The sequence below is a fragment of the Sardina pilchardus genome, chromosome 10 (genome assembly GCF_963854185.1).
Source record: "Sardina pilchardus chromosome 10, fSarPil1.1, whole genome shotgun sequence".
NCBI lineage: Eukaryota > Metazoa > Chordata > Actinopteri > Clupeiformes > Clupeidae > Sardina > Sardina pilchardus.
Genome location: NC_085003.1, coordinates 3757893 through 3774407, shown reverse-complemented (window position 1 = coordinate 3774407; position 16515 = coordinate 3757893). Strand labels below are relative to the sequence as shown.

General features: G+C 38.8%; 1 protein-coding gene across 1 annotated transcript in view; it reads left to right on the top strand.

Moving 5' to 3' along the window:
* spg11 (SPG11 vesicle trafficking associated, spatacsin) overlaps nucleotides 1-16515 on the top strand; it is a 79147-nt gene that overhangs the window by 30027 nt on the left and 32605 nt on the right. The window contains exons 19-34 of the mRNA XM_062546598.1: nucleotides 560-724; nucleotides 922-988; nucleotides 1064-1229; nucleotides 6372-6580; nucleotides 6704-6818; nucleotides 6916-7075; nucleotides 7280-7531; nucleotides 7932-8132; nucleotides 8746-8853; nucleotides 10094-10259; nucleotides 10908-11122; nucleotides 11339-12053; nucleotides 13483-13628; nucleotides 13903-14107; nucleotides 14824-14961; nucleotides 15220-15353. Of these exons, the coding sequence (XP_062402582.1) occupies nucleotides 560-724; nucleotides 922-988; nucleotides 1064-1229; nucleotides 6372-6580; nucleotides 6704-6818; nucleotides 6916-7075; nucleotides 7280-7531; nucleotides 7932-8132; nucleotides 8746-8853; nucleotides 10094-10259; nucleotides 10908-11122; nucleotides 11339-12053; nucleotides 13483-13628; nucleotides 13903-14107; nucleotides 14824-14961; nucleotides 15220-15353 (3162 nt within the window). The remainder of the gene's footprint in view (nucleotides 1-559; nucleotides 725-921; nucleotides 989-1063; nucleotides 1230-6371; nucleotides 6581-6703; nucleotides 6819-6915; nucleotides 7076-7279; nucleotides 7532-7931; nucleotides 8133-8745; nucleotides 8854-10093; nucleotides 10260-10907; nucleotides 11123-11338; nucleotides 12054-13482; nucleotides 13629-13902; nucleotides 14108-14823; nucleotides 14962-15219; nucleotides 15354-16515) is intronic.

Genomic DNA, 16515 nt, shown 5'->3' with positions numbered 1-16515 from the left:
ATTGCCTTGTATATATTCTTATTGCAATATTTAAATATTTAATAATTATTGCTTTGTTCTGGGACTACTTTGACCTATTTATTATTCTTTTTTTTTTACTATTTTTACTATTTACTACTTTTATTATTTTTTTTTATTTTATTTTTACTTTGGTCTACTGTTGTTGTTTTTTAAATGTCCTATATAAATAAATTGACATTGAAACTAAGTACAAAAGGTCCATATTGATCAGATGTGAGTAGCAGCAGGATTCAGGATTATCATCAGTGTGTACAGGCTGTAACACAATATTTGAACCATTTCCTAATTTATAATAAAATAACATTTGGACACTGTCTAAAATAAATCACTAATTTAAAAGCATCCACCTAAGCCTGCCTTGTATGGTCTGGTCAGATGATGCTTTTACTGTGTAAATGCTGTGACATTTTGCATTATATTTAGCCTTTGATAACCGTTGATCACAAAAGTTCTGCTTACCTTGACTGTTTTGTTGATTTATATTAAGTTTCTCTTTTGTCGTTGCTCTTTTGTTGTAACTGAAATATATTCTCTTCAGGTGTCCCAACACACATTGCAGGTGGGCAACAGCCCGTGGAGAGCTGACCCCCAACTCCTCAAGATGGCCCTAAGCACATATCCCAAACTGAAGTTTGCTCTCTTCCCACCCAGTGGTCCTTTTGGCATGGGACCATCAGATATATCAATTTACCATCTCATGCAAGTATGTAGAACTTTTCATAAGGGCTGTACAGTTGAGCATAGATTATGCATAAAATTGAACTTTTGCCATTAATTATATGGTTGTTTATGATTGTTAAGGAATTTGTAAGCTTGACATCAATTTTATGCACGTTGTGGAAAGTAGAATAAGGTTTGCTGAGATTTGAGATTCTCAACATTACCTTTTCCCCTGTACAGTCTCTAAATCCTTTGGATTCCTCTAGACTGTTTTGGTGGCAATCAGCCAATACACTGGGCATTACAGGTGAGTTTCACAGATTTCCTGTAAAGTGTCTTCCTTGTCTTTTATTAAAGATCTAACCTCCTAGTCTCTCTGCAGAGATGTCTGCAGAGCTGCCTCATTTCTCCACCCCATGTCTTGTAAACAAACATGCCCTCCTTGAAAACCTGGACTTCTTGCATCATTTGAGACATGGACGACCGTCTTTTGCCTATGGAACTTTTCTAGTTCAGCATCTGGCAAGCTTCAGTGATGAGAAACTACTGTGAGTCATTTTCCATTTTTAACAATGTGTAATATTCAACAGTATTATTGAACCGTTTTGGCAATAATAGTTAATTTCCATATGCCTCCCAATCTGATTTTGTATGCACATGCATGTTAATCTGCAAGGGACATTTCAAGCTAATCTTTAGGCTTTCTTTTAAAAACGAATTTGGAAATTGCTTGTCATGCAACCTGAACTAGAGAACTAGTGAACTGATAGGCACATGAGGATTGTTGCAGGGAAATGTTAATGAAAGCATCCAGTTGCTTGTTTACAACTGTGGTCATGTGAATGTATGCAGTTGTCAAAATGAATGTTTCGGCCTACTAGCCAAAGTGGCTAGTGGATGAAAAAGATGACTGGCCAGACATAGTTTTTACCAGCCAAGCCTAAAAATGTTTTTCATAACTATTTTATAAGTAGCCTATCATAGCCTAGTATGCAGCTTTTCAGAACACTACAGAAGTCCGCAATTGATGGTTCAAATGAACAGGTTCAATTATTGTATAGCCTTTAATCAGACAGGTTGAAGCAGAACAAACAAGTTACGTTGCTCTATCTTGGTCAGTGATCAAGCATATTTGCTATAATGACCGCTGCAAAAACATGATGATCGTGGCAACGGGTTTTGAGCTCAAATCACATCTTTCATGTCATTCCGTGAGTAGCTCGTTCACAATCATTGAAAGTGAAAGAAAGCTACGGCTCTATGCAACATCTGAAACTTTAAATTATATTGGTGATCTATGTGTTTTCTTTGCAGATGCATGAAAGGGTAACAAAATAACTTAAGAATTTATTAAACTTAACTGTAAGACTTGTGAAGTTTCCATTTCTCGTTTTGGCAAGTATAGCCATAGGCCATAGGCCTCATTAAATCTTGACCATGTCAACATTGGGCAAACAGAAATTGAGTTGATATGGCCAGCCAGTTTAACCTGACAGACTGAAGTAGCCTATTCTCACTGTTGATATGGCAATCCAGTTTAACATGACAGACTAAAGTAGTCTATTCTCACAGTTGATATGGCAAGCTAGTTTAACATGACAGACTGATGTAGTCTATGCTCACAGTTGATAAGCAGCTGCCTGTTTTCCACATGCCAAATGGTATGCTACCTGCCATATTTCAGCCGCTCATACAAAAATGCACTCACCATTGGCGTTTGGTGGGTGCTAATTTTAGCCCTGATAGCCCTGGTAGCTAGCCTGACTCTCGCCAGACCCTTGTAGTTCCACCATGCTCCACCAGAGGCCTTTTGCAGAGCTCCACACAAGGGTCTGGGCTCAAGGGCAATGCAAACTCCTTCAAGGGAGCAAAAATAATGAACCAATCAGGATCACCGGATGGGATTTCATAGATGTGATGTAGGGCCGAAGTGACTGATTCAAACAACAATGGCGGCACGCAGCGAGGAGTCTTGTGTTGATATTGATTCTGCTATTTCAACTTGTTTTGTCGTATCTATCGAGTATTCATTCTTTAAAAGATGAACAGAGAATGGTTTTGAAGGCATTTATTGGTGGCAAGGATGTTTTCACTCTTCTTCCGACCGGGTTTGGCAAGAGCTTGAAATAGCCTAGCACATCATTCAAGATAACGGACAAGTGGTTTATCAAATCACATGCAAGGATTTTTTTACAAGGCCCCGCCTTCAGAAAAACATCTCCTATCGAGAAATCCCAGATCCTTGTGTGAAGCTCAGCGAACTACAAGGATCTGGCGAGAGTCAGGTTACCTGGTAGCAGGAAGCTGGCCATTTTTGCAGTTCTTTTTTAATGCCATACAGTGCCTATAGAAAGTCATCATACCCTTTTGAAATAGTTACTTTTTTTGTCTTACAGTCTGAAATCCAAAAATATTTTCCAGTTTTATTTACTACGGTGGCGTATTGCTGTCACACTAGAAATAAAAAAGGCTCAGTATCAAGTACTTACGTGAAAGTTTCAAGTAATTACGTGAACGTTTTTTGTTATAACAAGATCTTTTTCACGTTTTAACAAGATAAATTTCATGTTATTACATGAAATTATCACGTTATTTCATGATAATGATATTTTCACGTTATAACGTGACCACTGTGTAATTGTGCCATAACACTTAGAAGTTACTATGTAATTTAGTCCTTCATAGCACCATCATGTTGGTATAATTACAGAAATATTATGTCACAATAAGTCAATCCTAAATATTTATTGCTTCGGTAAGTACATATTTACAGCATTTTTTTTTAACCAAGTTATTTGCATTGTTGTTGTATGGTAATTGCACAGTAATTGTCTAGAAATTACACATTAATTATTTGTAATATGTGGTTTAAAAATATTATTACCATGAAATTGCATATATATTACCATGACATAACCCACTTATTACTGATCTGTAATGTAAAGTGTTACCAAAATATCATTATCATGAAATAACGTGATCATTTCATGTAATAACATGAAAGTTATCTTGTTAAAACGTGAAAAAGATCTTGTTATAACAAGAAACTTTCACGTAATTACTTGATACTGAGGCTTTTTTTATTTCTAGTGTGACAGCAATACACCACCGTAATTTACTAATTTTAGCTGTACAACATCAAAATAATGGGGGGGGGGGAAGTCAATAGATCTGAAAATTAATAAAAAAATTAAAAACTAGAATAACAGGGTTGGAAAAGTCATCATACCCCTGACTTACTTTGTAGAGCTTCCTTTTTCTTTTATTACAGCCATCAATCTGTTTGGATGTGTCTCTATTATAGCTTTGCACACCTAGATTGGGGAATATTTTCTGTGCGGAATTGTTAAAATTCAGTCAAATATAGCCTTGATTTCAAAGCGCTCTGGCAGTTACTTGAGCTCTGTATGAACAACTATTCAGTCAGGCAGAGGGGGCGTTCGATTGGTGAAGGCGTGTGGTGGTCTAACCAGGCATAAGTCAACATTGAATGTAGCCATTTCTCACCCTGCTAAACATCAGGCAGAAAGTACTGTAAGTAGCTCAATAACTCAGCTCCTAGGCTGAGGTCAACACCTTGGGTTGATGAAATGGGTTCAGGTTAAGAACTACCTTTGAATTGACTGTCCCAAACTGCTTACATCCAGGGTTTATGGAGAGCACAGTGAAGTCACTCACTTGCTTGACCAAAGTTAGAGCAATGAGGAGAGCTGTTTTGAGGATAGCATTTTAATTCAATCTCATCCAGAGATTTGAAGGGCACTCTGGAGAGAGCTTTAAGCACCACCATGAAGGGCACTAAAGTAGTGGACGGTGGCCAAAGGCCCCATGTGCCTCTTACAAAATGTGACCGTTACAACTGAGTGGCAGGCTGATATAGGGGCCAGGGCCCTATAGGCAGGGCTGTACACTGCGAGCACCTCGTCGCAAATGCGAGGAAATATATATTTGTGCTACTTGAAAATATGAAATGGGAGCACAGGTGCGAGTACTGAATTCAACCCTTTTATTCGCATTTTGCTCCTAAAAATCCACACCAAGTGGATCAAAGTATAGGCTAGTACAATTTTCGCGCATCTGTATAGAAATTTCATAGTTGACAATTCTAACGCTCTTGGCTGGAAACTCACGCTTTCAGCATCAACCTCGTTGTCTCTCACACACGCAAGAAATGTCACTCCAAAACCATTCTTCTTTTTCTTCAATCTGTTCGTTATCAGTTGGTGACTTTGTAGCGATTAGCCTACCGTTGAAACGGCAAACCATGATAAGAATGTTGACTATAGCCTACAATTACCGTGTTCATTTAAAATATTATTACTATCACGGTTGATAAACACGGTGTGGAAACCGTGTTAGCTTCACCCCAGCCTGCATTTGACATAGGCCTGGTTGACTTCTATGAGAGAAATACGACTGATTCTGTTGTCTAAATGATGGATTTAACCACGATTTGGTGTAGGCTACACCTGCTTTAAAAAGGCGGAACATTTTCATTGCAAATGTGCGCATCATATAGCCACTCTGCGTCTTTGTATGGAGGTTACATTCACATTAATTCAATTCCACTACGTTATCAGGAGAATACCGTAACGTTTTATTTTGAGCTCTGGTTGTCACTCATTGGACATAACAGATATAGCCTACCAAACTCCAAGACGAGTCATAGTAGAGTAAGTTAAGCACCCAGCCAATTAAACATGACCAAGGAAAAAGTGACAACTCACGATGCCATGCCATGCTACCTAAATCATAGAAGTTAACGTTACTGGACAGTGGACACTCATCTTTTCTATTACACCAGAAATATTTGTCTTTACCTTTGTTCGTTTTTTGAACATTTAAGTTATTTAATGAAAACATGATGTATCCTTGAACTATGCTTGACTCTTTTCCTAAAACCGAATGAAACCTAATTATGTTCACGTACATCTTAAAGTGACAGGCACCCAATTAGACCTACACACCACCCCTGTAATATCATTACAGTGTAATCAATATGAAGTATTCAGTTTACTGAATATTTTAAGCTATAAGTAATTATGCAGATCCTAAAATACTATAAATTGATAACAAAATGTATACAAGTTCTGAATTCAAAATATGAAATAGAAACAAGACAAGCCATTTTCTGTGTGTGTAGGGTTTGAGCAGAGACTATGATTGCCACTGCTGTGAATGATCTGTATCCTGCTTAAGGCAAGAAGGTTTTCAAGGAAATTTCATAGTGCTCCTAAATTTCTTTCTGTGCTCCTAAACTTTTTCATTTAGGAGCACCTGTGCTCCTAGTGAAAAAGCTTAGCGTACAGCCCTGCCTATAGGCCCCGACTAATAGATGTTGTAGGAACATAAGCACTGATTCAATGGGACACATTAGCAGGTCAGTCAATTTCAGTACACCAGTCTACAAAGTACAAACACTTTCTATTTAAACATATAGAGTCCTCTCTTTGATGTAGGTGTAATATTTTTTTATTTCTCCAAAGGCTCGACAGGACCACCTGTGATTTGTTTTTGTTTTTTTTGGTGACCTGTAAAGTTCTGGGTGATGTTAACATGCCATTTTATTATAGTTAAATGAATGAATGGGCCCACATTACACCCTGCATATTGCATAACTGTGTATTGCCGTATTCTCCCAAATAAGTAGAAACATCTGATCATCTTACACAGAATGTTTTGATTTACAGCTTAAGCCATGCTTCAGAGTTGGCATACGGTCTGGGCTTGCAGCATTTCAACACACCCTCTGTGGCAGCTGCCTGTGTCTGCTTCTGTGAACTACTAGGTGTCTGCAGCCTTAAACTACGGGTAGACATTAAGGCCTTAAGTCTCCAACTGAAGTTATTGAATAAGAACTCCGAAGGAAACGATGTGAGCTCTCTGAACGAGTGCTTGAGTAAGTTGGAAAGTCATGATATAAAGGAAAGTACAAGTCTGTGAATCATATTTTTTGTCCACTAATGAATACTTAAATCACAAATACATTTTGTAGAAGAGGATGGGCTTATTTGTGTTTTAGTTGGAAAATCTAACCAGCTGGTGGAGTCTGAATGGAAACAGCCTAGAGGTTGGGAGTTGCTGAATGACTTGGAGAAAGCTGTGAAGAATACTGTGGAGAACAGATGCATTAGCAGGTCTTTTTTGAAAAATGGAGATGTGTACAGTATAGAGAAACATATTTTTATGCTAGTCTAGCAACATCCATAGTGATGCATTTACATTTCTCTTTAGGGTATCTCATGAAGCTCTGCAGGAATGGGCATTACCTGTCCAGTTTTCCCAGCTGCATGGTCTGACCCTTACCACTGTATATCCATGTGAATGTGCAGCTGATGGAGAGTGGCTTTACTTGCTGCTCTTTGTTCAGCAGCACAGCTATCCTCCACAGCAGGTATATTTCTGCCTTATATACCCTTGGCAATATGCATGCAGATATATAATGCAAATCCGCCATACTGCCCATACTGCTTTTCTAAACTGTGCTCAATCTGGAATATATAGTTTCCTCTAAGAAGTGACCTTTTTTCATAATACCTCTACATATATCTTTAGATGAGATGATGAGTTTGTGAAATTGTTGTGTCTTTTTCTCCAGGTTAGAGCACTTGTGACGAGTTTTTGCCTAGCCCTACAGACCCATCTTTCACTAGCCTTTCAGGACCTGCAGGCCCCTCTCCAGTCAGACCATGAGGAGCTGCTTGGTAGGGAGGAGTACCTTGAGCCCCCAAAAGAGCTATTTCAGGTGGTCTTTCAGAGCCAAGGGCAGCCGTGTCCATGGAGGTATCAGCTGGGAGAGGCCATGGCCCAGCACTGTCCTCCACTCGCTATATTTGCAGCGTGTGAAAAGGTATTAAATAATTAAAAAGCATTGGTAACTCATGGGAATGGATAATCATTTATGCTTGTCATTGTGATACATAAGACAATAAACTGAAATAATATGACATTACTTAAAAGGACATTTACATTAAGCTTTGTATTATTAGTATTATCATATTTTTGAATGGTCGTGCATCATTCCCTCATTTTCCCCTGAGACGGGAGAAAAAAGCCAAAAATTTATCTTTGGATCATGTGGATGAAAGTGATGGAATAATGCATGACAATCCAAAAATATGACTGAGTTTCTAAAGATACAAAGTTTAATACAAATGGGTGAAGTTCCCCTTTTAATGGCCTGAAAGGATGTGTCTTTTAACCATTTAAACTTTTAATTTACAGTGTGACTTGTTTTTGTTTCACTAAAGGAGTCGAGCTTTCTGCAGTTCCTTTCTGTGTGGATTTTGACATCTGTAAATATATCCATCACTCAAGAGGCCACTGCCCACATTGATGAGAGTCTGAGCCAGCATGTGTGGAACCTCCATGACCTGGCAATAATTTGGAAAATTCTCTTGAAGAATTGTAATATCAAGCCACTTATACATGGATTTCAGCTCTTTCTATGGGTAAGATTTACATTAACAAACATTGTATTTAATTGATTTATGTAAAACGATTACGAATAGACAAACTTATCTGGAAAATAGTCAGTGTCAGATAGGAAATCCACCTTACCAACTCGTGAGCCTATTATACAGGAGAGACACCAACGACACCCACTGTAACGAAATCAGTGCTGTGTGTGTAACAAGTTAACCAGTTATTTAAATTTGAAAATAGCATTTTTCCTGGATTATATAATAGCCTCAATATAATTTTTTTGGTTCTTTTGATGATCCAGTCATACTAAGAGCATGTTGACCTTCCATCCTACAAAAATGTAGACTAGGTAATAGGTATAATGCTTTTTAAGAGATTGATGCCCAAACATCGCTCCCAAGATGAGGCATTTGAGAATGTAATCATTTAAAAATTGGAATTGAACATCATGCGCACATACAAAGTTGTCGAGTGTAGAACACAGCCAACATTCACATGTGCCTCTTAGGAACACTACAATGTAGTGATTGATCTGACCAAACTTGAGACACATGACTTACTCAGAATTTAGCCTCAGTTTTGCGCAGTTTCTGTTGAAATTACTGTGTGCATTTAATTATTTATGGTCTTCTGCCACAGAAATCTCCTTTGCTCCATATGCTCAACATGTATGAACTCTGCTGTGATGCCAAAAGATATGAAGAAGCGAAGACAAAACTCCAAGAATTTCAGAAGTGTCTGTACAGTGTATGTCTTGCTCATCTGTCTCTGATTTGTATGGATGTTTTATGATGATGTTATTATGTTTTGTTTTATTTAAAGGGGTTATAGAATGTAAAAAAGTATTTACCTTGGCGAAATTTAATTATTGCAGGTGTGTAAAATGGACATACAGTTAACTTCAAATCCCATAATCACCTCTTTCACATGCCAATCCCACAACTTAAAATGACAGCTGTAAAACTGGCTAATCACAACGAAATCACACTGTGAAATCAAATTTTGGAATGAAACTCCAGCATCACAAACTGTCCCCGTACATTTCTGTGGAGGACTTCTTGAGCGCTGTGTGTCTTTCCTTATGACATCTCTGGTTGAGTCAGCAATAGATAGAGGTGGACTTAACATGATCTCCATAGACAAAACACTCTCTTTTCTCTGTCCCAGTGGCTGACAGTTCAAAGCATCACCCAATTGATTACAACCTCATTTATGAGTGTGCCAGGTTGTTGGACAGTGTGATCATTTTTAGATCTTACAGAATGTTTAATGAATTATAAGGGTTTTCGTGAGTGTTATACTGTTAGTGAGCACCTAATGTAATTATGGTTATGCTGATTTTGTGACTAGGCTGAAGTGCTGGTCTCTGTTTAGGTCTTTAGAAGACATATTTGTACTTAACATAGGCTCTTAATTTATTTTCCCTACAAATTCCTTCAGGGTCGGAACAGCAGACCTCACAAGTCTGAAAAATCATTTTTGATCTCATTTTCAGAGCACCCAACCACCTTGTGTTTTTTTAAAACATATTTTTTCCTCTCCTTAATACATTTTTTTCTTCTCCTTAAAAACACCAATTTGACCTCTCTTATGCAAATCTTTCTCATTCTAACATGGGCAAAATGCACCACTGAGATCTATTGAAAAATATGTTTTGCATAGAGTAACCACAGGTGGCACTAAAATCACTGAATCACTGAAATTGCAGGGGTGGGTACAAAACATATTTAACTCAATGGTGCATTTTGCCCATGTTCAGAGTGGGAAATTAAAAAAAAGAAAGATTTGTATAAGATAAGAATTTTTGAGACTTAAGTGTGTGGGCTCTGGTTGAATTGACATGGAATGACCCTATTTCAGTTGTTGACACCCTGACACAAATCCCTATGAAATGCACCAAATTGATCAGAACCTTGTAGACTAAGTACTTTTTTTAACCCTTTTTTTGATGTGTTTGTTTGATGTGTTCTTTTTGTCTTGACTTTAGCTACGGGAAAGTGTTGTTCAATCTCCAGTTGGCATACCTGTTCAGTGGCTTGAGAGTCAGGCATCAGTCCTCCTAATGACTATGATCCAGCAGTGTGACACTCAATATGAGCTAAGGAAATTGCTTCAGCTGATGTCTGACATGGGTCATCTGCTCAAGTCTAATGGTGAGACATTGTTCCTGTAGCTCAACTGGTAGAGGAAGGTGCTAATAATTGCATTGCAGCACCAGGCTGGGACATAATGGGACTTTGCTTGTTTTTGACCAGTGCATTATCATTTGCCTTTAAGGCGTGTACATTTTCAAAATGGAAAATCAACTTGTGCCCATTTTTGCACCTATGGGTGTATATGCCCAATAGCCCAGGGGGCTCTAAAGCCCAAGACTTTGCCAAGAAGTTGCTACTATGTTCTCCACTACTGATATCTGAATGGGGCCTCTCTGTCAAATAACACAGATTATGTCCTGTGATAAGTCCTAATTAGCCTGGGTGTTCCCATGCTGACTTGCGCTCGATTTGATTCACGCTGCTAAGGCAGCCTGGCAACTACAGCCCAAATTTTTGCCACAGATAGGGGACCAATCACAGAACAGGAGGGAAAGCAATATGATAATGAGCTATGCACAGACGCATTTGATCATAATAAACGGATCTGGGCATTTTTTCAAATACGAAAAAATTAACGTTTGGTTGCTAGACCACGTCTCATTTGAGAAGTGGTAGGCGCTAGCCAGGCTAAGTCCTAATAGGGCCCCTCAATTATATGGCTTACTGTTCATGTGTTTTGCTTTTCATATTTATGTATGTGTGCAGGTCCAGACTTCAAGACACTTAGCCACCTCAGCCAGGTTCTACAGGGCACTCCTGTGTCTTTTTCCCCTCACTTTCTGGAGCGCTATTCCCCTGATGTGCTGCAGCAGGAGTGCCAGAAGATGCTCCAAGAGCTCCAAGCTTTGGGCTATTTCAGCCAAGCACGGCAGGTGGCAGACCTGGCCCATCTGTCTATTGATGCTCTAATAATCACTGAGGTCAGTTCATGGTTTCATTCAACCAGTGTCTGATGTGTATGAAATGTACTGACTTGTAAAACATATGGACCATTTTTTTGTTTGTTTTCCCCTTATTATAAAGTTCTTTGAATTGAATTATCTGATAGAGAAAATAATTTTGAGAACAGTATTTCAGCGTATTCCCATTCTATGCTCATTCTATAATTATCTTATTGTATTTCCCTTGGCATGAAGCTACTCCACCACTTGCACAGTTTGAAAAGCAAGCATCAGTGGGAAAGAAAGGATGTTAGACTGTCATTTTTAAGGAGATGTCATGACCAGTTCAAGATTAATAGGACTAACAGCGAGGCTGCCTCAAGTTTCTTCCTCTCTCTGGCTGATCAGTCCCAGTCAGAATCTCATCAAGCAGTAGAAATGGAACTGTTATGCATGCAGGAGTGTTGTGTGCTTTTCTCCCTCGCTGGCCACTGGCTTTCCCAACAAGAATGTCCATCCTTGGCCCAGCTAGAGCAGATTGAGGAAAAGCTGTGGAGGTGTCGGGTGCACTGGCAAGTTCTTGTCACTGACCTAGCAAAGGACAGCCTATTTACTACACCACCAGCTGGGAATCATGACTCTTTTGAGGAAATGATGAAGGAGTTTTCCTTCTCCAAAGTGCCTGCCCTTGGTGACCCAAAGTACCTGAGCCTAGATGACATGCCTTCATCCTCTAGTCAGGAAATATCTGGACCTCAAGATGTTAAAGAACAGAGTGCATTGTCCATGCTGTTAGGGCATCTTCTAGATGATGGCTGCATATATGAAGCCAGTCGTGTCTGCCGCTACTTCCACTTCCACTATCGTGATGTGTGGTTGGTTCTTCACTGCCGTGATCTTGCTTCTGGTGAACACCAAAACGACTTGAAGGAGCTACTGGGTACTGAAACAATGAAGAGCCTCCAGAGCTGTGAGTTATCCTCAGATTACTCACTGTAATCTCTGTATTGTCACATTTATTTATGCAGAATAAACACACGGGTTAATTCATAAAGCTCAATAAGTTGAGGAAACATTAGCGTGTTAATTTTAGCTGATTCATGAAGGCAACATGCCATTTATCGTTGAATCAGGCAATTGTTATTACACAATTAATTGCAGCCCTCTTCCTGCTTCAACCAATGGAAGTTGTAATTAACAAATTTCATACTTAACATTAGGGAGCCTGACATAGATGTGGTCTTCTTTTTCTTTCAAATTTTCCTGACCACAGGTCAAGGGTGAGCTCAGAGGAGACTGCCAAGTGCCAACACCAACCAATATCAATACTATAGATCAAATATTATTTATAAACAAAGTAATTGGCATATTATTATGGTGACATTGAATGATGTCATCCATAAGCTTTGTTGTCTTTAAATTGTCTTTTCCCCTACCCTGGAAATCCAGAGTTCTTGCCAGAGCACAATTTGAATTGTGTCCGCAAGATACTCTGGCCTGAGCAATGATGCACGTTTCGTTTACCGCAACCATCTGCGGTAACCAATCAAATCGGTGTATCTGATATAGGCAGGCCAGGGGCGAGCTAAACTGATGACGACAGCGCTACAACTTTTTTTTTGATTGTAGTGTTATCCAATTGCGTCCAGAATCAGTCAAGTAAACATTGGTTGTGTTACCCAATTGCGTGCAGTGAGATTTTCAAATACTGTACATGCTTGGTGCCGCCCCTCGAACATCTCCTTCTAGCTATTGGGTCATATGAGCACTTTTTCTTCACTGCCACAGTCACATGTTGTTGTGTACATATTTGCATATAGATAATTTGTTCTCTTATTATCATTACTACTTTATTTGTACTACTTTATTTTTATCCTGCAATTAACAATATATCACAGATTTCTTCAGGGAGATGTTTACATTATAGTAGTTCACAAGCACATTTCTGACAAAGTTACTATGCTTTTCACAGTGTGTCAGTTACTATGTACACAGTGCCTCTAAAGAAAAACTTTTCACCCTCGTGGATATTTCCCCTTTTTATGCTTTTATTGCTAATATTATCACTTATTTTGCATGACATAATTTTAATCAATTAACATTGCTTTGTAGAAGTCTGCTTTGACTTTGACATTAAAGAGAGGAGTTTTGGAAATTATTGTAAAAATGGATATAAATTATCAAGATTCTATTTATAAAAGCAGTAAAATGGGTTTAACTGTAGGCACTGCACCCTCAAAATGGCAACACCCACCCCGCACACATATGCGCGCGCGCGCGCACACACACACACACACACACACACACATACACTGTTTAGCCTCAGTGTGATGAGTTAAATATGACCTCACGTGAATTGACTACATACTGTAATTTGACAAGTTCTCCTCCTTCCCTAGATTCTAGTGTGGGGAGCTTGTCCTCTTTTGTTGTGGTGCCTTTGCCAGAGGACCAGGTGGTGTCTCAGCTGCAGAGACTTGTGAATGAGTGTTGTCATGGAAAGAACTATTGTAAACAGGTTCTTAGCCTTTATGAACTATCCAAGGTAATGAAATCTTCCATCTCATATTTTACTTTCAAACTGTTGTAATCCAAACAATATTCTTGGACTTCATCACATTCATTAAAATTGACGTTCAATTGTAGAAATTGCATTAATGGTGCTAAGGGTGCTTGATAATTAATGTTAATAGTTGGTGGTAAATCTTAACATCTTAATGTGACATTCAAATGTACTCATTTAGCAATAAGGAATACTGTCGTTTAATTCTAAAGTACAGACACTATGTATGTGTATTAAACTCTGATCACTTCCACAGGAGCTAAAGTGTTCCTACAGTGAGATGTCTGCTGCAGAGCCAGAGGCTGTGCTGCAGAAGATCTTGTTATCTCAGCAACAGGACCGCTATAAGACCGCACAGGTTTTCATCAGTGTACAAGGCCTACAGCCAGATACTGTTGCGCAACTCATATCATCATTTGTGGTTCAGGGGATACAAGCATCTGTTCAAGAAGAAGAATTAGGTGAGCCAACGTTTTTCTTTGGTGATATTTCAAATAGTTTGAGTTATCAGAATGCTCTTGGAATCATCAGATCTGTTTGGATGCCATATGTAGGACAGTCACACACCATCCCTACTTGCCTCCTACTAACCACTTTGTAGTTCTGTGGTGTTGGCATTTGGTATATTGGTACTGACTGCTGTGTTGCCAGAGGACACCAGTTAGCATGTGCCATCAGGTTTTGGATAGCTTTTAAATAGTGAGTTCACGTGTGGCCACCATGTGTAAATCTATTCACTTTCTGGGATAAACCACTTATCTAATAAAGTTAGGAATGCTGTGTAAGACACTCTGCATTTTTATTGTAATATTTAGGCAGTAATTATATTTTTGAATAATTAGCATACTTTGAAGAAATCTGCTGTCACTTTGACATTAAAGAGGGTATTTTTGTAAATGAATGTAAAAAAGGCCCAATTAGATTGATCAATATTCCATTTATAAAAGCAGTAAAAGTGAAAATATTACCCAATTTGGGTCCCAATTCCCAAAATGAGCAAGAAGGTGTGAAATCACATTTCAGTCATTTTAAGGCAATGAGTTTTTTTTTTTCATATACATAAGATGAACAGAGAAGAGATTTAGGGGTGTAATTAACTGCTCAAATTAGTCTTTTAAAGTAAATGTTTTGAGTTGTGTGGATGATTCCAAATACTCAACAACTTATTTTTCTGTAGTGGACAAGCAAATCTATTGCTTATCAGAGGGGAGAGAGGCTTTCCGGCAGCTGGCTAAGCTTTGTGGAGACCCGAACCTGGTGGGAAACAGACTGCTGAGGCACATCTCCACCTTGCCACTGTCAGAGCTGAACTGCAGTAAGATGTTCAGCATTTTTATCTGTATGTGTTCCTGGGTATTCAACCCATGGCCTTAGTATTTGGACCGCCTTTGACTGCCTTTGTTCAACCAGCTGAGCTGTGGTAGCATAGCATGATACATTGACTTGCACAAATATGTTTCAATAGTAAAGAATTGAAACATATTAGAAATTGCAATGTTAGCTGTAAATACACAGCCAGTAGATGGAATCAGCGGTGCAGATGAATTGATATTTTCCTCTATTTTGTCTTCAGTGGTAGAACTCCTGATCCTGGCACATGACTGCTTCAGCCTCAGCTGTAACATGGAAGGTATTGTTCAAGTGCTTCAAGCAGCACGGCACGTCAGCCATGTCCATCTGGCCCATAGTGACCGCCACAGTTTATTGGTGAGTAACCTCTGGGCTGACTTCCTGATGGATTCAGGATTTTACCCTTGTGTACTGCTAAATTATTTCAGTTTTGAATCATGTGCTCCATGCTGTATGAAAATTCATTATTATATAAATAATTTTATATTTCTATATTATTTTATTATTTCTACACTCCAGACAAAGTGGGGGTCACACATCACTGTCCCTTTGACAGAATGGCAGACTAAAGGTTCCATTTAGCTTGAAACATTTATATTAATGAAATATCATGACCATTATGGACAGCTTAAAGCTGCTGTCGGCAGCATGTTTTTAGTCATATTAGCTTGAACTGTCATGGGATTCTGGAGGTAGAATATTAAATAGGCTGTTTAGCAAAAATTCCAAATTCTCTAGCTCCCTCTAAAGCCTGTAATCGTGCTCGCAAAAATCGAGCGCTCCCTATTTTGTTTAAGCAATCACGTTAGGGGGAGGAATCACTACCTGTCAGTCACAGCTTGTGCACGCTGCTATCCAACCGCTGCTACTCTGCTGCTCACATAAACAACCTCGTCTACAGAGGGGGAGGGGTTTGGGGGGCAGTTTGGAGCTTGGATAGGTTGGGGGAGGGACCTGAAAGTTGTATCAGTTTGAATTTTCCGACTTTAGACGCTTTTGAAGGCTTGCTGACGGCAGCTATAAGATACATTATTATTTGTTTAAGCCATTATTAATTCTTTAATGTTATTGAGGCAAGCAGGTACTTACTCTGAGACTTATTTGGGGCCCGTTACACAATTGCCCCATATCATTTGCCAGTGTACTTGGAAAATGTAGTTACCAGTTACTCTACATTAAAAGACAAATCCAGTCTAAGAACAACCTAGGATCTATTTTAGGATGATAATGAATGTAAACTTTCATTGGACACCAAAACAATCAAAATAATCATTGGACCCTCATCTAAATAACCACTTCTCCCATCTGGAAGGCTCTCATCCAGGAAGACACTTCAGGTCCATACAAACTGACACTACACATTTTTTTTAAAAAAAGCATCTTCTTCATCAATCAGACTCCTGAACACTACAAAATTGAAGTTATGTATTGACATGTTTAAACTTTAAAGGAACCGTAGGTAGGATTTTGACCAAAACTAGTGCTGCAATTGTTTTCAAAATACTGTGGAGCAATGTAT